Source organism: Chaetomium globosum, genomic scaffold (assembly GCF_000143365.1).
Source record: "Chaetomium globosum CBS 148.51 scaffold_1 genomic scaffold, whole genome shotgun sequence".
NCBI classification, from domain to species: domain Eukaryota; kingdom Fungi; phylum Ascomycota; class Sordariomycetes; order Sordariales; family Chaetomiaceae; genus Chaetomium; species Chaetomium globosum.
Genome location: NT_165976.1, coordinates 2,500,218 through 2,525,880, shown reverse-complemented (window position 1 = coordinate 2,525,880; position 25,663 = coordinate 2,500,218). Strand labels below are relative to the sequence as shown.

General features: G+C 57.5%; 6 protein-coding genes across 6 annotated transcripts; 3 read left to right on the top strand and 3 right to left on the bottom strand.

Moving 5' to 3' along the window:
- Nucleotides 1-2,365: 2,365 nt before the first annotated feature.
- On the bottom strand, nucleotides 2,366-4,799 carry CHGG_00816 (uncharacterized protein; the record flags this gene model as incomplete). The annotated part of the gene is made up of 3 exons (XM_001220036.1): nucleotides 2,366-4,131; nucleotides 4,270-4,362; nucleotides 4,736-4,799. The coding sequence occupies 3 exons, from the start codon at nucleotides 4,797-4,799 to the stop codon at nucleotides 2,366-2,368; spliced, it is 1,923 nt and encodes a 640-aa protein (XP_001220037.1).
- Nucleotides 4,800-6,695: 1,896 nt separating this feature from the next.
- On the top strand, nucleotides 6,696-8,063 carry CHGG_00815 (uncharacterized protein; the record flags this gene model as incomplete). The annotated part of the gene is made up of 4 exons (XM_001220035.1): nucleotides 6,696-6,910; nucleotides 7,444-7,536; nucleotides 7,591-7,620; nucleotides 7,874-8,063. The coding sequence occupies 4 exons, from the start codon at nucleotides 6,696-6,698 to the stop codon at nucleotides 8,061-8,063; spliced, it is 528 nt and encodes a 175-aa protein (XP_001220036.1).
- Nucleotides 8,064-11,590: 3,527 nt separating this feature from the next.
- On the top strand, nucleotides 11,591-14,625 carry CHGG_00814 (uncharacterized protein; the record flags this gene model as incomplete). Its single annotated transcript, XM_001220034.1, has 2 exons — nucleotides 11,591-11,786; nucleotides 11,858-14,625. The coding sequence occupies 2 exons, from the start codon at nucleotides 11,591-11,593 to the stop codon at nucleotides 14,623-14,625; spliced, it is 2,964 nt and encodes a 987-aa protein (XP_001220035.1).
- Nucleotides 14,626-14,921: 296 nt separating this feature from the next.
- CHGG_00813 (uncharacterized protein) lies at nucleotides 14,922-16,648 on the bottom strand (the record flags this gene model as incomplete). The annotated part of the gene is made up of 2 exons (XM_001220033.1): nucleotides 14,922-16,558; nucleotides 16,621-16,648. The coding sequence occupies 2 exons, from the start codon at nucleotides 16,646-16,648 to the stop codon at nucleotides 14,922-14,924; spliced, it is 1,665 nt and encodes a 554-aa protein (XP_001220034.1).
- A 767-nt stretch (nucleotides 16,649-17,415) lies between these two features.
- CHGG_00812 (uncharacterized protein) lies at nucleotides 17,416-18,639 on the top strand (the record flags this gene model as incomplete). Its single annotated transcript, XM_001220032.1, has 4 exons — nucleotides 17,416-17,546; nucleotides 17,773-17,785; nucleotides 17,928-18,125; nucleotides 18,289-18,639. 4 exons carry the CDS (start codon nucleotides 17,416-17,418, stop codon nucleotides 18,637-18,639), a joined length of 693 nt encoding a protein of 230 aa, XP_001220033.1.
- Nucleotides 18,640-21,160: 2,521 nt separating this feature from the next.
- CHGG_00811 (uncharacterized protein) lies at nucleotides 21,161-21,733 on the bottom strand (the record flags this gene model as incomplete). The annotated part of the gene is made up of 2 exons (XM_001220031.1): nucleotides 21,161-21,618; nucleotides 21,721-21,733. 2 exons carry the CDS (start codon nucleotides 21,731-21,733, stop codon nucleotides 21,161-21,163), a joined length of 471 nt encoding a protein of 156 aa, XP_001220032.1.
- Nucleotides 21,734-25,663: the final 3,930 nt, after the last annotated feature.

The window sequence follows — 25,663 nt, the reverse complement described above, 5'->3', positions numbered from 1 at the left end:
GAGCAGCAGGAGGAGCCCGATCAGCATGAGCAGTAGGAGGATGATAAGTAAGAGGAGGAGGAGGAGAGTGAGGATGGGGATGGGGAGGGGAGGGGGGATGAGCTGGAAGAGCGGGCGGATAGGGTGGATGAGGATGAGGCGCTGGATGACGATAGTGATTAAGGGAAGTGTAGGGGGGTGTTGGACGTGCCGAGGCGAGGCAGGTCCGGCTGGGTCTATGGGGCGGGTGGGGGTGGCATGTTAGAAAGAAAACGGACGCGCGCCGGTGATGGAGTATCTATCGCCCTTGGGTCTGCGGTGGGCGGGTTGGCGGGTGGCTTTACTTGGCTGGTGGCAGGTTACGTTGCGATACTCGACCAAATAGAACGGTAATCATTTCGAGCGTCGGCTTGTTGCAGTGCACTAACGCTACCTGCAGGCCGTTCCGTTTTATTCTCTACGGCGGGGGTATATAAAAAACGGCCCCTCTCTAAACTCACGCTCCCAACGCGTTTGTTCGTATTCCCCGGCCTCAACTGCATAACAAAAAACAAAGCAGGTTACCTATCACCTATCGCCCAAGGCGAGACATCGGTGAAATGTCGGCCATTGGACTGGCCTACCACGTTGAAGTTCTGGCCCAGTAACTCCGTACAGTTGCATTGTCGAAACCGTGTTGGGCAGCCTGGTGACTTCATTCCCCGAGTCAAGTGACTGAACCCAAGCCCACCGGTCTCGTTCTAGCAGGGATACGGCATCTCAAAAAGCCCCATCACGGGACGCCGAGGGGGCTGCGATCCGAAGACACCAGATCGGCTAGTCAAGATCGGAGCTGTTGTCTGTCAAGTTCCACAAAAACTTGGAAAAAATGATAGACGATCGGGTAGCTGGACAGCCGGCCTAAACGTCTCGGCAGTCAAAACTTGGACGTCGACAGACAACGAGGCCGTGGGAGATGCTTCAGTCACATGTCGTGCTTGTTTGCTTCAGCTACGGCGGCGTGGGAGCAAACATTGGGCATCCGTCCGAGTTTACTGCCCAATAGGACAGACGAATGCACCTTCAGTGCCATGCTCTCAGCATTACAACCGTCAGTCCGAACAAGGAATGCTAGTCTGAAGCAACGCGTATATTATCCAATGTGCTCTGCTCACCCACGTGTTAGTTACCATTCAAAAGTCGCCATCCTGGTAGTTAGTTACGAGTGATCAAAATTCCCGCCTGGGCCCAAATAAGTCCTAACCATCCATTTCCATGCAGAACAGGAACAAGAGAGACACAAATGGGAACAAAACCGAAGCCGATAGTGGTGAACCAAACAGAATCCGAACCGAGCCAAAGCCCCGGGGTCACACATCAGAAACTAAAAGTCAGCCCCTTACACGGAGAGGAGGTGTGGTGCAACCCAAACACAGTAACGCACATGGAGTCACGCCTCCAATTTAGACGGGGTGAGTGGCGGACGGAACATGGGAGGGATTAACAACGAAAACTCCGGCAATGCACCCTCACAGGGGCGGCGCAAAACAGAAGCTAGTTCAGGTTCGAGGGCGTGGAAGCCAAATCAAAAGTGGTGGTGGTGGGCAAAGCGAGTAAATAAGTGGTAAACAACACACAGCGAAGAGAACAAGGTTAAGGGGTTCGACCAAACAAACGGTAAGACGGGCGGCGGTACAATTTCAGCGCGAGAGAAACCTCCAAAATGTGTGCCTCCCAAGTTTCCCCCAGCATCAGCCAGCCGACACATAACCCTCCATGACAAGCGTGATAACAATAAATGATGTACTCAAAAAAAGGGGAAGGAGAACAGTGACGATAGGGATAGCGGGTGTAGAAAGACAAAAAGTTTCAAGTCCAAACTTGCCACCTCCCTCCAGCCAAACCCAGGTTCGCCGGCGCCGGGTCGAATATGGTGCGAGGTAATCCAAAATCGTTAACCAGACAGTCGTTAACCGTGTTTGTTGGCGTCGGGTCCGTCGTGGGTATCGTGAAGAGTCGGCGACGGGCGGGGCGCCGAAAGGTAGAAATACCAAGAAAACAAAAGAAACCAAAGAAAAAAGAGTGAGGTATCATAGAAAACAGAACTGGTGAAATATGCCCTCGCCAGACTCCTCTATCCCCCTGGGACTGATACCCTCCCCTGCCCGGCCCGGATGCTGCAAGCCGACTGCACCCTTCCCTGAAAGCAATTTGCCTTCCCGCCCAGTAACGGATGATGCCTGAACCAGTCAAAGAAATGGGGAGAAATCCGCCCACCAGAAGAGAAACCGCCCAGGGTATCAGCTTGAACCGCCCAGCGCGCATTGGTAGCCAGCCAGTCAACCACCCCCCGGCGGACCAAGTCAACAACAAATGGGCCTTGACAACGTCTTTTTCGGGATGACGTTCATTGTGGCTGATTATGCCACCACTGCCCCGGCGCCTGTTGCTGCGACCAAGCCTGGGTGACCGCCGGTGCCTGCGGGCTCTGCTGCATGTACTGCCGCGGCGTTTGGTCGGCCGAGTACATCCCCTGGCCCCCTGCGCCGCCGTACCCCTGACCCATGCCGGGCATTCCTGGGTAGGACATACCCCCTCCCGGCTGCACCGGACCTGAGCTGCTCGAATGTCGCAGTTGCGGAGCGGGTGATTGCTGCGGGTGAGGGGAAGGTTGAGATTGAGTCGTGTAGGCGGGGTAGCCGTGCTGGGGCGTTTGGGGCGTAGGCGGCCACATCTGGGGCTGCGAGTAACTGTAGTTTTGCGTGGCCTGCGGCAGAGTGCCGGCGGAGCCCGAAGGCGGATATGCTGGTCTTGACGTGCTCTGAGCTGGGTCGTGGGTGATACCTCTCAGTGTGTTCTGGCCGGCCGGGTTCTGTGCATGGATGGGCTGAGCGTAGGGCGCGGCCGACATCATCATGGGGCTTTGGTTGGGGACGATGCCGGATTGCTGCAGGTTACTAGCGCTGCTGTGGGGTGCTGGGCCGGCGCGGCTGGTCGGTACGGCAGCATCGGCCGAGGTAACAGGCTGGCTCAGCGTCGTTGGGGGGGGTTGCTCATGCGGTCTCCGCCAAATGCTCTGCATGTAATCATTGCGCATCTCTCGCTGCTGGTTAACAGTCCGGTTGAACTCGGCCGCGTGATGGGCCTGGGCATGTAATTCCGAAATGGGAGACGGCTGGATCCGGTCCTGGTAAGGTGGCCCGGTGATCTCCTGACGGGGGCCCGTTTTCAAGATGCTCGAATAATCCCTGCTTCGTGTATCGCTATAGTCTGGTCCTAGTGTTATCACAGGCATTCTGGTTGAGCTTCCTGGCGGTCCTCCAAGCATACCTGGTTGAACGAGCTGTGGTTGGGGTGCACCGCCGAACTGGCCCGGGTTGGTGCTGTAAACGATCTCGCCATGGGGCGCTCCAAGTATCGAAGTGCTGTGGTTCGCCTCGGCCTCGCGAGCCTTGGAGGCGCCCGGTCGCTTCTCGCCTGCCGGGTCTGCCTCTGTGAACCCTTGCTTGCGCGCCTTGGTTTCCCAGTAATCGTCGCGAACCCTCCTCCCATTGACAATGACGCGGCTCCCGAATTGGCGGAACATACTCCTGGCAGTCACAATGGCAATCTGGCGTGAACGGTAGGAGAAAGGCAGAATCTCCTGGTTCACCAAATCATCCTTCTCAACCTGGCTCGCAATGATTTTGAATAGCGACCTATTCTTGTTGAAAAGCAGATACGAGTCTCGGTATCCGAGGACGCGCGCGCATTCGGTGGCGAGCATAAAGAGTTTATCCCCACGGTTCGGGACAAGGAAAGTCCTACAGCGGTATTCGCGATTCCCCGTGAGCTGGCCGTTGGGCATCACCTTCTTCTCGCCGGCCTCGTCAATCTCTCGCGGCAAGTACTCGTCCCCGCCGGGACCGAGCTGGTCCGTCGTGTGGTCGCGTACGGTCGGGAGCGCCTTCAAAGTGGACTTTGTGGGGGTAGACTTCGGCGGCGACGCTTGAGGCGGAGCATAGGTGGGTGTCTGGGCCGGCAAGGGCGCATTTTGACTCTGGGGTGTTTGCGGTGGGATGGTCTGGGGGGTAGGCGGGAGAGGCGGGAGAGGTGCCGGGACGGCGGTCTCGGGAACGCCCCCGGATGTGCGGGACTTCATCGGTCTTCCTCTTTTTCTGGGCTTGTCACCACCTGAAAGCCCGAATGGCTCTGTTAGCCTGTGTTCGCGGGTCATACGCGCAAGGGGTTGCACGGCCAGCGGGGTGCGACGCGGGAACGGCCGATTCAGTTGTAGAGCGCTTCAGCGACACAGAAACAAACACAACATACCGTCATCACCAGCCGAACCTGGCGGTCCTGCGTCCCCGAAGTCGTCGGGGGATCGGCTCCGCTTGACGCCTCGAGGGGGAGGGTCAATCAGGTCTGCGCCGAACTGAGGTTAGCATTGCGCGTTGAGCGGCGCGAGGGGCAAAATGCCAAGTTGAAGGATGCGCGTAGGCCCATCGGGAAGAGATGGGACGGCATGATGGGCAACAAAGGATGAACAGGCGCATCAGGTTTGAAGCTTTGATGTTGTGATAAGAAAAACCGAGATTGTACTCGATGAGCCGAGGGCTCAAGCAACCCGGACGAGAAGACAGAACGGTGGTGGTGGTGTACAGTCGCGGATCGCGGGACCACAGGAGCTTGGAGTCTGCGATGCGCGAACAAGCTATCGCATGCTAGGTGCAAGGGAGGGGGGGGTAAAACAGCACCAGTAGCAAAAAGGAAGGGGTCCCAGTTCCCAGCGACGCACCTGTGTTGAGCGCGGCTGGATTGATTGTTGCACTATCGGCGCCGTTGGGCTGTGCAGCGTACATCGGTGCCGTTCGACGTCGACCACACGTCGATGGGTCTGCGACACGACGTGTCTTGATATAGTTGGGCTGTCTAGCTGGCTTGAAAGGAAGGGGGGGGGTGGAGGGGCGACACAACCAAAAGCAAAGTCGTCAGAGCTTCCTTCTCAAACTTCCCGGTGTGGAATGCACGGGCGCGCGCTGGGTGGTGCAGACCAGGAATGCTCGTGCATGTGGTTGGCGCAAATCCACGGGCTGCTGCTTCCAGGGAGTCGGGTGTCGAATGGAAGGGTAAAAGTTATAAAAAAAAAAAAAGGCAGGGACGCGGGAGCAGGCAGGGTGCGTGCTTTTCCTCTTGATTTGTCGCCTCCTCCTTTTACTCATCGGATTCCCTGCTGAGTTGCTCAAGCTGGGGTGCTGGGGGAGCTGGGGAGCTCAGGTTTTGAAAAGGAAAAGCACTTTCGCGTTCGGCTTCGGGTCTTGCCACGGGCGGCGTGTCTTGAGCAAAGGGTCCAGGGTGCCATGGCTCCTGTCAGGTTCAAAAATGCTGCGAAGAACTTGGACGGCTGCAGGACACACGCGGGGACCAGACTAATCCGCTTTAGGCAGTGGCTTGGCGCCTGTCCTGTTACGGCAAGGCAGAGCGGGGCACCCTTGCATCCATCTGTTGACGGCTGCCGCGGCGTTATCATCATTAACACGAGCTGCGGCAGCACGAATTCGGACGACAAAAACGCTCACTCTCCTGGACCGAGACCCGTCAGCTTGAGGCCAACGGGGCCACGGCTAGGTAGTTAGGTAGGTATTTGCGGTCTGTTTGGCGCAAACGAGAGAATAGGTACCATCCATCAAAAGCCGTTGAGCGACTTTGCGATGAAACTTCCAATCATTTAACGTCAAGGGACTTCGTACCTTGGGAGTTACTCCACCTCCATTGTCGTCTTTCAGATATCAGGTCGTCGCTGCCTTTGGTCCCCACGACGACTTTCCTTACCCAATATCAAGATGCGGCGCGTGCTGCTAGCGCCCTTTCCCTCGGACCGCCATGTGGATCCCTGGCCGGGGAATCCGTCCTTCGTGCGCAAAGAGGGGTTGTGTTGGAAGGGGCGGGACGGCTTCCTTCTTCTCTCCCGTTTGGGGAACAGGTTTTCTTGGGTTGGGACAGCGGGTAAGCTGGACATGGGTACTCGCCGGCCTCCACGACGCTGGACAGACGGCCGATCCCTGCCTGTTCTCCATCTAGTTGAACTTCTAGCAGCTATTCAGAGATATTTTAACACGAAGATTTGGCGCTAGGCACAAGAAGCCCTTGAAGTTTTTCTCGAGCTTGTGAGAGGGAGAGCGGGAATCGCCGGCTTCATTCGCCTCATTCGAACACGGCAGGGGTAAACGGAGAAGGTAGCAGGGCAGGGGCAGTCGAAACTCACGACCATGATGGAGCCTTGTGCGACTGACCCGGGCGTATCCTGTCTGTGCCGAGGTACCCCCGCGCCAGAACAAAGTGCCGCCGGATCAAGACGATGACTGGTTTGAACGCAGGTGTGACTAATATGAAAGCTCACTTTCTCGAATTTTTGACTGCAGACCCGAATGACGAAAACCAGGCGAGAAGAAGAGATGTTGCAGCAGACTCAGGGCGCTAAACGATGCCCGCATGAAGCTTGCGGGCACGGGACTTGGCTGAAGGAAGGGGTCTCCATGGCTTGATGGTGGTACAGAGGAATGAATAACACTATGCGGGTGCCGTGGCAAACGATTAAAGCATGCTGCAGATCTGATCGGGGAAAAAGGGTCCCCGTTTGCTTGCTGACAGCGGCCCCGCCATGCGAATATTGTGAGGGGACGGGGCGAGCGCGAGACTCTCCTCAGCTTCCATAACAGTCGGTGGTGCTGTCACCTGAACGGTCAGGTGCGCTCTCCATGGCGCCAAATATGACGAGAGGGTGTCATCTCAGATTTCCCAGCTGCTTGGGCAATGACCCGAGTTACCTTCCATGCCTTGTCGACGTTCCCGATAACGAACTGGTCGGCTTAATCCGAAGAACACCCCAAAACCCCGCAGCGGCTGTGCAGGCAGGCGGCCTCGAGATTACCCCGGCGAGCGTTGTCGGCTGTCTGCAGGCCGGGAAATACTTGTATGTTTGTCGATACGTATGTACACATGTGCATATAGATATGGAGGGGGGTGCGTAAGGCTGGCGGACAAGGGCAAGGTCGTCTAATCGGTGATTTTTGCGGGCTTCTGGAATTGGGGTTGAATGGAAATTTTCCATGCTACCTTGGTGTCGACTGACTCGCACTATAGCGAATATCTTAGTTAGTCTGAGTATTCAAGCTCCATTCCAATCAGTTACACAGGCTGCGTGTCCAGTCGTTGGAACTTGGAAAGGAAAGCACCTCTGAGAGACACAACGAAGCTGAGCATGGGGTCGGCGCCTGGACCGCATCCAATCAGGTTGTCCGATAGCCATCAACCCCTTGCTTCTTAGGAATTTCCCGATAGGAATACCCCTCCTTTCCTCCGGGACACAGTTTTGGGAAATGTTTGACTGAGGCTCCCATCTTTTTTCTCGTTGTCTTTTTTCCTTCTTTTTTCCCCCGTTAATGCTTGTTCGACCCCGAGTTTCTTGGATAGGATCCCATTATCGATTTACTTCCAGCGAAAAAGGCAGCGCGTCTTTTCCGCGCACGCGGAGTCGATAAAACGGCTTACTTGGAGTCATGCGCAAGCCTTGTCGCACCGCATGCCGTTCAAGATGAGGTCAGCCTGCAGCCGGACCCGACAGGTCGAAAGTCACTATCTGTCACATGAAAGATCACGGCGAAGCGAGCCGGATTGCGAGCTGTATGTCTCAGTATCTCCACATCGAACCCCACGCATTCGGCAACCGTTATGATCAACTGTGTCGGCCCTTCGCCTGCTTCCGCAGAGGACGGAAACGATATGAAGCTGCCGTTGTACGGATCTCGAGGGAGACTTTGCAGACAGGGAGGCGAGCTCGATTTTCGCTCGCCATCCAGGCCCGCCGCGGTTCGTCAGCTGCCAATATTGTCTTGCCCATGCGAGTTTGATTGGCCGGCTGCCCGGCGATCCGGAGCGCGGATGACGCCACGGCTGAAACTGCGCGATTCCTCGCTTTGGGTCAGCGGCGGGAGACGCGGTCAATGAGAGTGACAACGACCCGGATCTCCCGAGGCGACTGGATTTTGACCGAGCAAACCGCGTTGAAATGTCAGGCTTACTCTCGGCTTGTCCCCAACTTGCCGGTCCCGAGTCAGAACTTGTGAGATATTTCTCGTGTTCGGACCGCCTTTCCTGGCGGGAATGTGCTGGGCGGTCGGCCTGGGAGCAAACGCGGGGTTTCTGCTGGCCGCGCGATCAAGACGCGCAAAGCAACGCGACAGGACCATCTTGCGAAATGAGGCGGAGCACGAATCAGACTCACACACATCTTGGCACGCCATGATGCGGGCGGTTTCTCTTTCCGAAATTCGATATCAGACCCCGCGTTTGGTTTAAAGACGCGGCTAGTTAACATGCAAGCCATGTTACCACACGGGCGTAACGGGCCTTCTCATGACTCCTGAGAAACTCAAACTGAATCAACCTTCTCGACAAAACGCAACGTCGCGCGCCATGTGACGCGGAAATAGCACGCCTAGCGCGTGTCGATTCTTTCCAACCTTGAGGAATCTGGGGAGAGCATGGATAGCGAACAAGATGGTGTGCTCGACGGCATGCAGCAGGGGGCGGAAAGGCTCCAGAGCTTGGCCATGAGGTGGGAGGGGTGACAGGTGGGGCGCAAGACAAGACTAGACCGGGGTGGAAGCGAGTGACCGGGTGGAACTTGGCGCTTGGGTTTTTGTCGAGCGCGATTGGCTTCTCAACTGCAGCTGCGCTGACACACGGACCACTTTCATGCAAATCATGAAAGTGCCCCCAGCTCACTTTGATCAAACCACACCCCTTCTCTCTCTTCTGCTTCTCGTTGGACTGCGGGGGAAAGACAAGTCTCACAGCCCCAGAAGTGTCAAGCCATTTCCGTTTTCCAGAACCTCGCCGGCCTGCAGTCTCTCTCGCCGGTCTCGATTCACTCACCAATTAACCGGCGTTTGCAGAAACCCGAGCTGATATTTTGTGGCATCGAAGCATCGGATCGAGAAAATTGGCGCCATCGAACATCACGCACACACCCACACACCACTGCAGAGCACGCAGCCTCCCATCCCACCTGCCCTGACCCGGTGGCCCGCTGCAAGCTGCTCTTCCGTCCACGGAAAGGGTGGGCCATTTTATCGACAGCAGATTGGCGGCTTACCTCCCCAGGGAGTTATGTTCCATCCGACTCTTCTCCACGATTTGCCCGTCGGAGAGGTCACTGAAGCTGCACCCGCTCCCCCCTCCTCCTTGCTTTTGCATCTGTCATTCGAGCACACCTGGCGGCCCCTTCCCGCTCCTGCAGCAGGTGGAGGTGGCCCGGCCGGGAGGTCGCCTCGCCGTGGCCTGGCTGTGGGTTCGTGGAATTCGACTTTCCCCACCGACCGGGAGGTATGTACTCACCCATCCCTCATCGTGCCGCCTTCGTGGGATCATGTAAGTCATCCGTTGGTCGACACCATCTCACCTTCGAGCAGTCGCCCGCCGAAGGTTCCATCTGCCGAGCGGCTTGTTTCTTCCTTGGGGCCAAGCATGTACCGAAAGCTACCGTCGAGGAGACCACACCATGGTGGCCATGGGAAACACCCCCTCGCCCCATGGCCAGGTCCATGGATCGGCGCTCCCACACCCGGCCGCTTCCCGTGCCACCCAATCTCCGCGGTACACCAGCCTTACCACATTCTTCTGTTTCTCAACCCTGTTCGAGCCCAGAACCAAGGCCGGGTCTTTCCAGGGAAACGTTGTTGGGACTGGAGACCCAACAGACGCTAAGATGCAACATCCATCACGCGCACGGGACGGCCTCCAACCTTGCATCATCTTGATATCGGAATGCTGGTGATCGGCCTCGAAGATCTGGGGAAAAAGGAGGAGCAAGCCGGGTGGTAGGCAGCCCTTGCTGTGCCGCAACTGACGACACGCACAGAAACGCTGGAGAAAATATTTTACACAGCAGTGCGAGGTCACGGAGATACCACTATCACACTGGCACGTTACTGCCCGGTGTGTGTTGGAAGGCGAGACAGACTCGGTCTGCGGTAGACCCACACCAGACGTGCAGGCCGATGCGCGAGCCAACCTGCCGATGCAGCTGCAAGCTGCAAGCCTTTCGTCTCACGTCTGAAGCAGCAGGACAGGACGGGAAAGCGGGTCTCCCACGGAGTGCTACTTGGCGTCGCACAAGCGTCCTCGAATGGGTGAAGCGGGACCCTCGCAGGCCGTGCCTTGATTGTGCATGGCTCGCTTGTTGCTAGCTTCGCCCTGATAGCAGTTTAAAGACATCAGGAGCACGGCGCAGTTGCTGAGAACAGAGCCCAACTCCGTTGCTTTCCGCTCAGGCCGGGAGGCAGCTATCTTGCGCGCGCGCGGAGCCTTTCAATAGACGAGTGACAACCACAGTCGAGGTTACACATCCCACCCGGCAAGTAAAGCAGCGGAGTGTTAACATGGAGCTTTCCCATCTTATCCACAAGCGACCCTGCTATTTTAGGATTGAAAGATTAAACGCAACGATGACATTTGCGAGTCTGATGAATCCGACAGGCTGACAAGAGCTTCCACGGCCCACCTTGACCCAAGATCCTACTGCAGAAGCGAGCATGGGATGGCAATCTGGCAAAATCGGCCGGATGAATCTTGTGCAGATCACTTGATGCAGCATGTGCAATCAATAACTACCTATTCAGATATCAACTCCAAAGCATCACTTGAGCAAAATGACCAACGGATGACTCGTCCCAGCGAGGGTGGGGGGTTGCCTCTGTCTAAACTTGCGTTGTTTATTTGAAGCATTTTCTGGGACGGGTTACGGCGGCTCTTGATGGCGGTCCCGAATACGGATCATGCCGACGACCGTCGGTTCTCGTTGGTGTTGGGTTGCGGGCGTAAGCAGTAGATTGCCAGCGTCCTTGTGCGAGAAGACGAAAGGACTAGCTCACGGACTTTCGAAGGGAGGGTGACGAGGGGCAATGGCATAGAAACTTTGAATGGTAAGGGAACGAATAAGATACTGATTCACATTTTTCTTATCTTTGTGCTTTACCTTGCCTGGTGCTTACGTTGTTGATGGCCAAGTTTCCGTTATGCACCTTATCTACTTCCACCCGTATACTTGTATGTGATGGTATATGGGATGTGGCATGTCGTTGTTTTAAGACGATCGATGGCCTGTACTTCGTGCGCAGGGAGATGCCTAGGTAGGTACATACACAACGGAACAGCAAGGGGCCAGAGTTGATCCCTGCGTGGCATGTTAGGTACTGGGACAACATGATTTGTGCAAATTGCACAGGCACACACACAGACGGCTTGCCCAAAGCAAGTTGGTGGGCACACCTCGCAAAGCTTGATCCCCCTCCTCGGAGCTTCAGCGAGGGTTGTAGCTTTGCTGAGCTTTGTAACGGGGGTGATGGTGGGGTGCTGGCTTATCGATAAGAGGTGGCTGCTGGTTTAGCGCTACAGTCACAGTGATTCGTCCAACACGCGACGCCCGCGTTTTCCTGCTATGGTAATCAATCGCAGACCTCGAATAAAAAAGTAGACAGAACAGGGAGACTGACTACCTGCCTAGGTACCTACCTGACTTATTAGCACTTTTCGGGGTGAAACTTGCCAAACCTGCGATACCTACAATTTACAGTGCAACGCCTCGCCAAAAATGGCGAGTCTCAAGAGATCGGTCGATTCGGACCCGTTCGCAGCCAACATCTCGAGCAAAGTGTATGTGAGATCGACAAAGAGCGGCAAAGTTCAGAAGATTGTTCGCGAGGTGTACCTCCGCCAAGACATACCCTGCTCGTCGAAACTCTGCACAAGTTGTCTCGATACCGCCCCAAGAGATGCTGCAGGCCGACGTGAGTAACCGAATATGGCATCCCCTTGTACCCGCGGGGGATGGATGGACCACTGACTCTCTCATCCCTAGCAACCCCGTTTGTCCTCTCCGAGGCACCCGCCGGCACCAATGTCTTCCGACAGGGCCACTACTTGGTACCAGATACCAATGCCTTCCTCACGGCCATGGATCTCTTCGAGCAGAGCTCGGCCTTCTACGATGTAATCGTGCTGCAGATTGTTCTCGAGGAGCTCCGCAACCGCTCTCTACCGCTCTACAACCGTCTTATCAGCCTAACCAAGAGTGAAGAGAAGCGTTTCTATGTGTTCTTCAATGAATTCCGTCTGGAGACTCACGTCGCCCGCCTGGAGGGCGAGTCTGTCAACGACCGCAACGACCGTGCGGTCCGGAAGGCCGTGGCATGGTATGGCCAGCACTTGGCCCGGACAAAGGCAAAGCAAGTGCCCGCGGTGGTTATGCTGAGTAACGATCGGGATAACCTCCGCAAGGCCAAGCAAGAAAATATCCCTGCGTGCTCACTCGCCGAGTATGTCAAGCAACTCAAGGACGCCGACACGCTGCTGGACATGATTCCGGAGGATCAGGACCAGGAGATGATCAAGGAGAAGCGCCCTGGCGAGCCTTTCTACCCGGAGTACTTTACCATGTCTAAGATGATGACTGGTGTCAAGGCCGGCCTGCTTCACCAGGGCATCTTTAACGTTTCGCCATACAACTACCTCGAAGGCTCCATCCGGGTTCCAGCATTCCCCAAACCGTTGGTCATTCTGGGGAGGGAAAATATCAACCGTGCCATCGATGGCGACGTAGTTGTTGTGGAGGTGTTGCCCAGGGACCAGTGGAAAGAGCCTTCCACTCAGGTGATCGAAGAGGACGCCATCACCAAAAACGAGAACGCGGATGCCGAGGAGGCAGGGGACATTGTCTCGGAAAAGGAGCGCAAAGCCCTGCAGGAGGAGGTGAAGCGGACACACAGCAAGACGACCGAAGGGCACGCTCAGCCCACTGCGAAGGTAGTCGGCGTGGTGAAGCGGAATTGGCGCCAATATGTTGGCCATATCGATCAGTCATCCGTTAGCCAGTCGGCGCAACAAGGGCGGAAGCAGGATACCGTTTTTGTTATTCCCATGGACAAGAAGATCCCGAGGATCCGTCTACGCACGCGTCAAGTGGCCGAGCTGGTGGGCAAACGCATTCTTATCACCATCGATGCATGGGACCGCGGCTCCCGGCATCCTACGGGCCATTTCGTTCGGTCGCTCGGCGAGCTGGAAACCAAGGCGGCCGAGACAGAAGCGCTGCTTCTGGAGTATGACGTACAGTACCGACCGTTCCCCAAGACGGTCCTTGATTGTTTGCCGAAGGAGGGCCACGACTGGAAGGTGCCTGAGAGCATGGAGGATCCAGGGTGGAAAGATAGGGAGGATCTCCGAGGTCTCCTCATCTGCAGTATTGACCCTGTCGGCTGCCAGGATATTGATGATGCCCTCCATTCTAGGCCACTCCCTAACGGGAATACCGAGGTCGGGGTCCATATTGCCGATGTCTCGCATTTCGTCAAGCCGAACAACGCCATGGATGCCGAGGCAAGCATCCGCGGTACCACCGTGTACATGGTGGACAAGCGTATCGACATGCTTCCGATGCTTTTGGGTACGGATCTGTGCTCCTTGAAGCCCTACGTGGAGCGCTACGCCTTCTCCGTCCTCTGGGAGCTATCACCCGACGCCGATATTGTCAACGTGAGGTTCACCAAGTCGGTCATCAAGTCTCGCGAGGCATTCAGCTACGAACAGGCGCAGCTCAGGGTCGACGACAGCTCGCAGAATGACGAGCTCACCACGAGCATCCGAACCCTGCTCGCGCTGTCCAAGAAGTTGAAACAAAAACGCCTGGACGCCGGCGCGCTAAGCCTGTCGTCGCCCGAGGTCAAGGTGCAGATGGAGTCGGAGACCTCGGACCCAATCGACGTGAAGACCAAGGTGCTCCTCGACACCATGTCCCTGGTCGAAGAGTTCATGCTTCTCGCCAACGTCAGCGTGGCCCGCAAGATCCACGAAGCCTTCCCGCAGACGGCCATCCTCCGCCGCCACGGCGCACCCCCCAAAACCAACTTCGACGAGCTCGCCAACCAGCTCCGCGCCAAGCGCGGCATGGACTTGAGCGTCGAGTCATCCCGCGCCCTCGCCGACAGCCTCGACGCATGCGTGGACCCCAAGGAACCCTTCTTCAACACGCTCATCCGCATCATGGCGACGCGCTGCATGATGGCGGCCGAGTACTTCTGCTCGGGCACGCAAGCCTACCCCGAGTTCCGCCACTACGGCCTGGCTAGCGAGATCTACACGCACTTCACGTCCCCCATCCGGCGGTACGCGGACCTGATGGCGCACCGCCAACTGGCCGCCGCCATCGGGTACGAGGCGATCCACCCGACGACGCGCAGCCGCGGGCGGCTCGAGGCCGTGTGCAAGAACATCAACGTGCGGCACCGCAACGCGCAGCTGGCCGGGCGCGCCAGCATCGCCTACTACGTCGGGCAGGCCCTGCGCGGCAAGGCCACCACCGAGGAGGACGGCTTCGTGCTCAAGATCTTCAGCAACGGCCTCGTCGTGCTCGTGCCCCGCTTCGGCATCGAGGGCCTCATCCGCCTGCGCGACCTCGCCGACCCGGAGCCGGCCGCCGAGTTCGACGCCGACTCGTACACCCTGCGCACGTCGGGCAGTCGGGAGCTGGAGGTCGAGTTGTTCCAGAAGGTGCGCGTGCGTGTGGCGGATCAGAAGGATGAGGCGACGGGTAAGCGGGGGGTCAAGATGGAGTTGGTGAGCGTTTATTGAGTGGGCTGGGAGGGGTTGGGGGGGGTCATACGTGGATGTTATGTTATCTAGATGTGCAAAATGTGATGAGTGAATGGCTAAATTCACGGGGAGTGAGGAGGCAATCAATAAGAGCAACAGCAATATTCCCAAAGAAGCCAAATCGCATTATCATGCTAAACATGTCCCCCCAATCTACGATATCTCCCCCTTTTTTTCGACGCCGCAACGCCCCCACTACTAAAAACCAGCTATAGTACCCGTAAAGATAGAACACGGTGGGACAGGAGAGGACAGTACAGGCCAGGCCAGGTAACTTATTGCATTTCCACCTCCTTCACCTCCTCCGCCGCCTCATCCCCCCACAACCCCTCCAGCTTAAACTCCTCGGCCCACTGCGTCACAATCACCTTCTGATCCGCCATGACCTCCTCATCCGCAATCCTAACCACCCCATCCTTGCCGGGCGCGGCAGCGGCACCAACGACGGGGGGCTCGGACCAGCCCTGGATGCGGCCGTCGCGCCAGTCGGTGACGACGGTCATGGCGGCGGCGGCGATGTTGGGCACGCCGCCGCGGCCGAGGCGTCCGCGCTTGCGCGCCACCTGGATCAAGAAGTCCGTCGTCGCGTCGCCGCTCTCCGGGTTCAGCAGCAGTGGCGGCAGGTCGTACACCTGCGTCATGCGCTCCATCAGCGCGGGGGTGGCGGATAGGCGCTTGAGAAGGAGCGTGACGGCCGGCACCGCGTCGTTGATTTGCTTGGGTGGAATGGCGTTGAGGAGGACTAGGTGGGCGTGTGCCTCGGTGGCGTTCTTGGGGACGAAGGTGGAGGCGGAGGTGGAGGAGGAGGCGCCCGGGTTGGTGGACGGGAAGACGATACCTGGCGAGTCGAGCAGCGTGAGTCGGTTGTCGATCTTGACGGAGCGGATCGAGGTGGTGACGCCGGCCTCGGCACCGGCGGGGCAGGCCGCGCGCTGGTTGCGGGAGCTGCCGCCGAGGCGCGAGAGGAGGGCGTTGATGACGCTGGACTTGCCGACGTTGGGGTAGCCGATGACGCCGACGGAGATGGCGCGCTTGAGGTTGCGGGACGCAGCGTACGACTTGAGCGCGCGGAAGAGGGTGGCACTAGTGCTCTGGACAGTGATGTCGCGGTGGTTGAAGGTGTGGGCGTTGGGCGCCGGGTTGGATGCGCGGAGGGGGAGGGTGGGGAAGAAGCGGCGCAGGTGGGCGAGCCAGGCGCGCAGGACGGGAGGCGGGATGAGATCGACCTTGTTGAGAATCAGGATAAGCCGCTTGCCGCCGCCGGCAGCCGCCATGACTGCCCCCTCAACGTCGCGCGACCGCGTGGCCTCGGGGTCGCGTGCGTCCAGAACGTAGAGAACGACATCAGCCTGTTCGACAACCTGCTTGAAGACCTTGTCGTAAGCCCTGCGCGACGACGCGCCGCCCTGCACCTCAATCATCCCAGCGTCGTCATCCTCGCTCTCGTCATCCTCGTCATCATCCATCTCGTCACCGCTCTGCAATTCCTTGTCGTACTTCTCTGCCGCCTTCTTCGCGCTCGCGATGAGAGCAGCCAGCGGGTTGGAGTCATCGAAATCGCTATCATCGTCGTCGTCCTCATCCATGACATCATCCACATCCTCCCCAGCAAACTCCTCGTCCTCATCCATGTGCTCATCGCCCCCAGTCTTGCCAGCATCAGTCGACTTGGCCGCCTTGGCCGCCTCGCGACGGCGCTGCTGCTCCTCTTTCCTCCGGATGCGGTCCTCCTCGATCTGTTGCAGCAGCTTCTCCTTGTAGGGGAACAGGTTCGGAATTCCAGGGTCCTTCTTCAGCTTGCTCCGCCATTCTGGGTTCTTCTTGGCGAGCTTTCTCGCCTTGCGCTGCTTCGCGGCCGACGCCTTCTCGATCTTGTGCCGCAGCCGAGTGGGCGTCCGCTTGGACTTGGGCTCTGGGGGGGAGGGGATGTTAGCGGTTATAAATGGGGAATTGAGTCGACAATCATTGACTAACTCTTGGGTTTGGTTATTGATCCGGCCATTATTGAGAATTTGCTATACCCTCTTCTCTATGTGCCAAAATCCGAAGGCTTCGCTGCTCGGCTACTGCTCGTCAAAAAATTACTGTGGTTGCAGCGCTTGGAAAAGTTTCTGCCAAGGCTTACCGCCTCGATAACAGAGCTTATCGCTGCAGCCCCTCGCTCACTCTTCCTTCGGCTTGTGGGTTTTCTGCTTTCCTGGCTCCCCCCACCGCTGCGTCTCGAAACACCGCTCGTCAACCACTGATTCGGGCCAACAGCTCCACGGGTTCCCCTGCTTCCCTCAAGTGGAAGTCCACTCTCCAAAAAGAACGGGCCGATTGGACGGCTCGGCTTCCAACGTTACGAAAAGGGGTGTTACTCAGCGTGTCTTTGCAATGAAAGGGTTAGGGTCAAGAAGATGAGGCGGAGTTGCCCAATCTGTCAAGAGTTAAAAGAATTTGGCTCTCTCTTCAGGGACACTCCGACAAGGTCCGCTAAGCCCGATCACGGTGCGGCCCGAGATCCAAACCCGAGTTCGGTTTCTATCTCTCTCTCTCTCTCTCTCTTTTCCTCTCTCTATTATATAAGTCTTTTGTCTCAATAACTATCAAAAGGTTAAGATCAAAGTGATACATGTTATATTCACCGCGTGATACCACAATCAACCAACCCCAACTCTCAAACCGTTAACTACCATTACTCACTCACCCTGATATTTCGACCCTTGCGGCAAAGAAACACCCTCACCTTAACTCACCACACCAAAACTTCTTCAAAACACAAACACCATGGGTAGCACGGAGCCAGCAGAGCTTTCCTACTCGGCGCCACCCGAGGCTGTCACATTCGACGGTCTACTGTTCGACATGGATGGCACCATCATCGACTCAACCGATGCCGTCGTTAAGCACTGGGAGACGTGAGTAGCCAACCCATAGATATGCGATCTATGGCCGCTAACCCGACTGGGAGGTAACAGGATCGGCAAAGAGATAGGGGTTGACCCCAAAGTTATCCTAGAGTGAGTAGTGTAGTTGTTGCATTAGGGCACGTCCTCGGCACACGTGGCGCTGACGCGGTTCACCCAAGGACTTCCCACGGCCGGAGAACCATAGATACCCCTTCAGCTTCTAGCCCCGGAAAAGGCGAACTGGGAATGTAAGTAGTTGGCCCCCACTGCACTCGTCAGCCAAAGGGAACGAGACGCGGTAGCAGTACTCATCTCGGCCCCCGCCGAAACGAGTGCACCTGGACAGAGAAAGGGTGACGCGTCACCGCCGCCATCTTCCTTCGATGGCAGGCTAGCAGGCAGGCAAGTACTCAGACAACTGACAAGTCATCCCGCACAGACGTCCGTGAAACAGAGGGCCGGCTCCCTAAGCTATACGGCGACGACGCCGTCGAGATCCCCGGTGCGCGACCCCTTCTAGAAGGCCTGATCTCCCAGTCCGCCCCCTGGACTATCGTCACATCAGGGTCTCTCCCGCTCGTCACCGGAGTAAGCAGCAACAACACCGCCCCTCACGTTTTCAACCCACCTCCAATCCTTCAAACCAAACCAAACCCTCCCTTCCCCTCCACCCATCCCCTGATAACAAACTCCCAAGCAAACAACCACACACAAACAAAACACTAACCAAGAGGAATTTTGAAAAACACAGGGGCTCAACGTCGTCCAACTCCCCAGCCCACCCCACGTGGTAACAGCCGAGTCCGTCGCCAACGGCAAGCCCGACCCGGCATGCTACCAGCTAGGACGAGAACGCCTCGGGCTCAGCAGCGGCGAGGGCGCGCAGGTGCTGGTGCTGGAGGACAGCCCCGCGGGGATCCGGTCGGGCAAGGCCGCCGGCTGCAAGGTGCTCGCCGTCGTCACCAGCCACACGGCCGAGCAGGTGTTGGCGGCCGAGCCCGACTGGGTCGTGCGCGACCTCGCCTCGCTGCGTCTGGTGCGCGTCGAGGGCGGGCGCGTGACGCTGGAGATTCGGGATGCGTTGGTGGTGGACGCGCAGTGAATTTGATGGGGTGGGTGAGTGGGTGAGTGGGTGAGTGAGTGTTGGAGCCCGGTTGGGGGGAGGGGGAGAGGGGGGCTGTTTTGGAATGGAGGAGGCTCGGTTCGGTACTTGCTCTGCTCGCTGCTCGGAGTCAGACTGAAAGTGTTACGATACCGTCCCGTGCTTGGGAGCGACTCGCGTCCTCCCTCCCCCCTCTCCGTCGAGTTGTGACTTCTAGGCGATGATGTAAGGTAGATTCCACCATAGAGATGATCTGCAAAGCCGTTGGTGACCACGAGACCAAGCCACGGTCGTTGTGTGTCCACACCCAAAATGCTGTGCTGTACGGCGACGGCCAGTTTCCCCCGAAGTGACCTGCTGGACCGACCCGGGTGTGACGCCCATGAGAAATACCCACATCTACCGTCGCCCCCTTCGCTACCCGTCTCCATTGAGGGCTTCAAAACCCACCCTCAGCTCAGTTCCCCAATGTCTCGGTCTCGTCCCGCACTTACGCCACTCACACGCACACGCTTTGCTGCCCCTCCGGCGTTGGTCATGTCTTGTCCTCCCCACACCTGCATGGTGTGTGCCAGCCGTGTCTCTGGCCTAGCAAAGTTCCAACGCACGCAAGGCGAGACCGGACCCGATTCCAAGATACATCCTCCACGAGAGAATGGCGATGATCGGCGGTTGGGGGGGGGCAGCGGGATGGTGTTGCGAGCCGGGTTGCGCGTCGGTTGGGAGTTGGGTTGGCGGTCCGGTTGACCCACTCCGGTTTGCATGCAACCGCCCCCCCCCCCCGCCCCTCTTCCATCCTACACTATGCCGTACATACAGGTGGATGGAGTGGGATGAGTCGCCATGCGCGGTGCGTTGCCCTGCTGGTGGCCAGAACTCGGCAGTTCAGGCTTGGGTACGGACAAAGGCCGGTAGGGACTCTCTCACATTCTCCACACAGCACAGCCCGCCTCCAAAAGTCCTACCAGAGTTCTAGAACTGAGGGGCTTGTTTGCCCTTGTAGTTGCCGCCGGAGACGGAGGAACTTGAGAAAAGTCCAGGCCGGCGTCACATCTCACCCCCATGTCATCAAGAACACGCAAATGCGGGGAGACGGGTTCGCCGGGACCCGTTTCCTCTGCCGCTGCTGGCTGTGACGAACGAAGTAGCAAGGATTTGTCCTCGTGGGAAACAGCTCAGGTGAGGCTGGGCCGAGTCGGGGCTGGGCCTTAAATGAGCCCGTTTCGGATACGATCGGCCTGGGCGGCCCAGCCCGCCTCAGCTTGACCTCGACTTGCTTTCTTGAATCTGCGTTGTGTTAGAAAAGCGCCCAAGCCCGTTTCTAGCTGCGGCGCTGGTGAAGAATCAGGCACTTGTTCCGCCTCTGGAGGGAAAGGTCGGAGTGAAAGAGCGAGTAACTATCCGCAACCGCCTCCAGGTTCGCACACCCGAGATGCCGGATAGGGAAGTGAGCGCACAAGCACAGCAGGTCATGTTGTACTTCGTCCAACATAGTTATTGCTGGCTCGGCGCATCGCATCGGACGAGGAAATTAGGAATCGGCCGGGTGCAGGGCGGCTCCGGCGACCCGAGACGCGTTCTGCGAGATCGCACTCATCCGGCGCGGGTCCCGTGAATCACCAACGGAAGAGCTGTTCGAAAGCGCTTCGTTTGTCTGAGAGATGACGGGCGCTTGCAGGCATTCGTCAGGAACCGCAAATTGGTCGGCGATTTGCGTAACGCGAGCATCAGCGAGGTTGATGGACAATCCCGTTCCTGCAGACCCAACTCCCGTCGAGAGACAGACAACCCCATGCCTGGTTCGGTTGGTGTCACCCACGCCCGTCGTTCTGCTGTCGAGCTGCAACGTTGAGCAACGTGCCCGCACCGAGAGCCTTCAACGGCCTGGTGTTTGTCTCTCAGCGACCTGGACCACCACCGCGAGCCGCAGCCACAATTCAGCCCCGCGAACGGGGGGCATTGAGAGAAGATGAAGCGAGATTAGCGCGCAGGGTAACCTCATCTCAGCCACCATTGGCTCGCAACTACACAGTAACGAGTTACCGCGAATTCCTTCTTGTTAGAAAGGCAGGCTTTGGATGCACTGATATCGTGATTGGATATCGGCTCTCCTTGTCTTGAAGTTGTGAGGTTGGCTTGCGATGAGGCTTAAAACCAAGGAATAAAAATGAAATAAACGATTAATTGCCCCCCCGCGTTATGCTCCCTCCCTCCCACCGGCTTGCATTCCGGGTTCGACAACCTCCACGAGGTTTGTTCGACGGGAATATTTCGCGTTATCCGTGGAGAAGAACCGACGTTTGATAGGAGAAGGATTCCAACCCCAGGGTATCTCACTCCGCGTTCGTTTGGCGTCTTTGCCCGTTGCCATGACTGTGTGGTTGTACATAATTCCCCTACCAAGTACAACAACCCGCAAAGGGGTCCTGCAGAAAGCTCGGAGAAAGATCTGTGCGGATTCGCTGCAGGGATGTCTGGCGTGTCGGTACCCCCATGAAGGATAGGTACCCCGAAGTACCTCTCACACTGCGGATACGCGGCACACGGCGCTGCAGGTTTGATGAACAGGGGTCTGGGGAACAAGGCTCCCCTCCGTAAACACGTGGCTGGTGGGACCAGAACGGGAGATTAATCTCCCTTTCCTTTCCTTCTGCAAAGCAATGGGGTCCAAGGAATTCTGCTGAGAGCGCGCGCTTGCTGGCGACTTTTGTCGCTGGACGATGCACCAATTGCCGTCAGCGAAATGTGAAGGCGGAGATGGAACGTCAATGAGAAGGCTCCGGCTCGTTGGCTCCCCGTGGTGAGGTTGCACTCGGGACTCATGCTGGTCAGCTCCCGGCTCAGCATGCATCATCAGGGCTTGACGCCCGGTCTTGAGGTCGACGAACTGCGGCTTGAGGGCCAAGCCCTCCCGCATTTGCCCACCGGTGTCGGTGCAGCGGGGGGAGAACTTCTTGTGAGCAGCGCCACTCACCAGCCCTGTCAGAAGCGAGTCGTAAAAAACGGCTTGTTCGTCTCATCCCCGTCCAGCGCTGCCTTACCATCAGGAAGGGGTTCCTCGCCTGTGAAACGTCAACTGACCCTGTGCTGGCATTTGGTGGGGGGCGAAAGATCCGGCCTCTGCTGCAAAAGAAAAATCAAATCTGGGCATCGTATGCCGCCCAATGAGCGTGGCGGCCTAGGCTTGCGAACGTGAGTGGGATCGAGGCAAGTCTGCTTCAAGAACGACCTGAATCCGTCACCCAGAAGGAGTCAACCCTCGGCACCTTTCGAAACTCGCCTCGAGGCGTGTCAAGTAACGCTCCGGGACCGAGCATAGCATGCTCGCGTGGCTGCAGCATCCTTGGCATGCGGGCGAGTGTTGGGTACGAAGTTGGTAACCAGTGGGGAAGCGAGGGTTTCTTCATTCACACAAGGCGTCCCGTCGAATTGGGTCGCCCTTGCTCAACAACTGGACTCCTTGGCCGAAGCGCATTGGATATAGTTAGTTATCCTTGGCCGCGCAGCGAGAGGCAGCTGGGCTACGAATGCTGGTTGCCTCACCAACATGAAGGTGATGATATCACAGGTTTGCTGTGTAATATAAGGTTTGGAGGATCGGCGTGATCGACCGCTCATGAGCGGCGTTGAGGCGATCGGCGGCGGGAAATGGCCGACCCACTCGCTCATCCCAGTCGACCACAATTGAGATCTCGCCGTCGACGAGAAAGCGAAGCCGATTGCGAGAAATAACACGGAGAGAAAAAAAAATGTGATGATTTCCTGCGTAGCTTGTAAAGTGGCTGGTGCGAGTCTGATTGGGGGCACTTGGCGCCCGCTTTCGAACGTCCGGGAGCCGGTCCCCAGCGGCCAGCGACAGGTGACAGCAGGGAGACGAAAGCGCTCTGGTCTGGATGTGTTCCACGCACCAATTGAGAGAGAAGTTCCGTACGTTGCTGCCGTACCGAGCAAGCTGGGACAGCCGCACTCGAACGAGCCAAGAAACGGTCTTCTCCCGCCCTGGGGACATCCCCCCGCATCGCAACCGTGAGGTGCGGGCTGACCGGTGTCCAGCGAGCTCAGCAGTTGCGCTGGAGACGGTCGAGCCTCTGTGCTGGCACCGATGCCGCGTCGCTGCGTCTTGCTGATCCCGTCCCCCAATCACCCGCGTCTTCCGGGGGGTGGAATTGACCCCTGCACATCAAAAGGAGGGCGGTCCATAAATAGCAACGCGGGGCAAACGCTGTGTCACTCTGTCTGCTTGTCCCATGATATTTCGATATGTTACCACAAACAGAGCGCGCGCAAGAGAAAACATTGCAATTTCTCGAGTGTCTCGGTGATGTGAGACTGACGGGGAGGCCAGCAAACCGAGCGGACACCTTCATGGCTTCGTACCGCCACAGCTTTTCCCGAGTTTCGAGCTCCGTTCCGCAGGAGGCGAAAGTCATCGTATCGTGAAATCTATTGGAGTCAGACTCCTCTCACAGACTGGCTGGAATGATGCTGATGAACGCTCAGGATGACTTCTGGGAAGCAAACCATAAGGGGGTGAGGCCAAACCCTTGTGTGCGCGAATCAGGCGCCCTGCTATAGCGTAGAGCGGCCCACAGTGAGGAACGCAAAGAGAGCCAGGGACCCCGCCAGTCGGGAAAAAGCCGCGGGCGAGACGTTCCGGACTCGGCTGGCGCCGACCCCACGATGGTTTTCGGTCCAGGAAATTATACTGCACAGGACGGACAGAGCCTTGACGGGGTTCGTCTTGGATCGCTTCGACACTTCTCAGGCTGGTGCGAGTGGGACGACTGCAGGCTTGAAAGTGCACCGTTATGTCCACACAGACATGCCATCTGCGGGATCCCCGAGTCCTTGTAGCAAGGCAAGCAAGGAAGGTATTTTGTTCTGCGACGGCATTTAGGTCGGATTTTCACCATGTCTGGCGCCCGCTGGTCGGCGCAACGGTTTTGGCTCCGGAACGGGCCTTTCTGCGCAGTAGTAGCGGAAGGCAGAACGTGTTTCCGGGTCATTGCGGAGGTTGCCGGTCGGGTGCTTGAGAGGAGATGCGGTTCGTCGTCGCCCGAGACACGGCTGCGATGAGACCGGCACAGCCAAGACGTTCTCGAGGGTTGCGCTGGTGATCCGGCAACTGGAGTCCCGGCCGAGAAGGCGGTCTGCTGGCGGGCAGGCAGTGTTGTTGAAAAAGAGGAGTCACCTATGAAGGGGACAGTGCGCATGCTCCATGGGACGATTCTGTTTCTTCTTGGACAAAAGCCATTGGTTAGAAACAGGCATCGGGAAGGTGGCCGGTGCGTGAGCATTGGAGAACGAATCTCCCAATGTAGTTGACCCGCCTGGGAATCTGCCAGGGACGGCAGGGGCATTGGGGCCCGAGGCCTCATCTCACAGGCCGCCATCCGTGTCCACTGTGCCCGCACAGTTAGCGCTTTCCCGTTTTCCTTCTGAATGTGGGGTCCAAACACCCTTGGTCACTATCCCCGTCGACTGGCAAGCAAAAGTCTCCGGAAACAGCTCAGACCTGAGGCCATCTGTGTTTTCCATCACAACCGTCGCGAGGCTTTACTGACTTGGGTCGATTTCCGAACAGTCCAATTAACTACCCAGTGGACATGCTGGGAAGCGACAAACCATAGATTTTCTTTTGGCCTTTTGCGCCATTTTAGATTGTTGACGGAGCTTGGTTGGCGGGTCTGGGCCCGGGGCACAGTGTTTGCCGGCTCCGGGACCCCCTTTCCGTCGACTCCTCCATTTCCCATTTTAACGGATCCTTGAGGTTCGAGAAGACGGGAGTTCCTCCCCACTGCGGCGGCCCTTGGGTTACGAAGCATAAGGCATGGTAGCACCGGGGCCCGCTGTTGGATCTTGTGCCATGCAGGCGCGCTGCATCATCTCCGCTCGTGCCCCTGGTCTGCCCGATGTCAAGGCGGGGAGCTCGGCAAGGCGGGCGAAGCTCACAGAGCAAGACGGTGTCGACGAGCATACCAACCGTGTCCCTCTGTTTTCTCGAGAGCGATGCTCCAAGACAACTACCGCACACAGTTCAGCTCACTACCAGGTATCTACCCTCGGTACCTAAGTATCCTCTTACCTACCATCGAGGTACTACATAGCCCCAACACTTCTTGTCACCTCCCCACGAGGCATGTCCCTACTTCAAGTGAGTAATCTTCATGTAAGATGGGTAGGGTACAAGTAGTGTACTGTCAGGGCTTTCGCCGGCACCGAACAGCGACAGATGCACTGCATCCCAGCAACTGGGCGATGGAGATTGCTCCACCTGCAGCTCAGCTGGTACCGCCCCAGCCCTCACAATTCGCAGAGACGTACCTGAAGGTACCTCAGGTTGCTTCGGTTCCTCCCCTTTCTCGCCCCCCCTGCGCTTGGCACCGGACAACCCCTGTCGAGGATCGTTCACCCACTGTGTGTTCTGGTGAACACACCACTAGCACCCTTGCCCTGGCGACACGCCGCGCCCGCGGCACCGTGCTGTGTCGGTACTGTGGCAATGGATCGCGCCTGCACCGCACCGGGCAGAAAGTTGTGCAGGAGGTCGGGTGCAGATGGAAGGTGCGCCTCCCCCCCCCCCATCCCCCCCCTGTCCTGGACGAAAGGAGCCCTTCCCAAATCGCCAATGTTTTTCCCCTGTCCCCGGTCCCGGCGGGCGGGGGTAACCACCTAAAGAAAGGAGAAACACACATGGCGAAGAACTTGTTGAGATATGCCTGCATTTCGCCGTCAGAGGCTTTATGACTAATTTCCGGTCTTCACGAGATCATTCAATCAGGAATGAGGGGGATTGGCAAAACACACCTTACTATAATGAGCGCCGATCGCACCCCTCCGAGCGTGAAGGTCGTTTATGCTTTAAGACGGGAGAAGTGACCTAGACGGGGAACCATCACCAGCTTCTACTTGGGTTTAGATTTCGGGAGGTAGCACCCCCAGGTATTATTATAGTTTGGTACTTACAAAAAAATTTAACAGGTATGGGGTTCTGGATCAGAGGGGATAGAGTTCCTGCGATGGG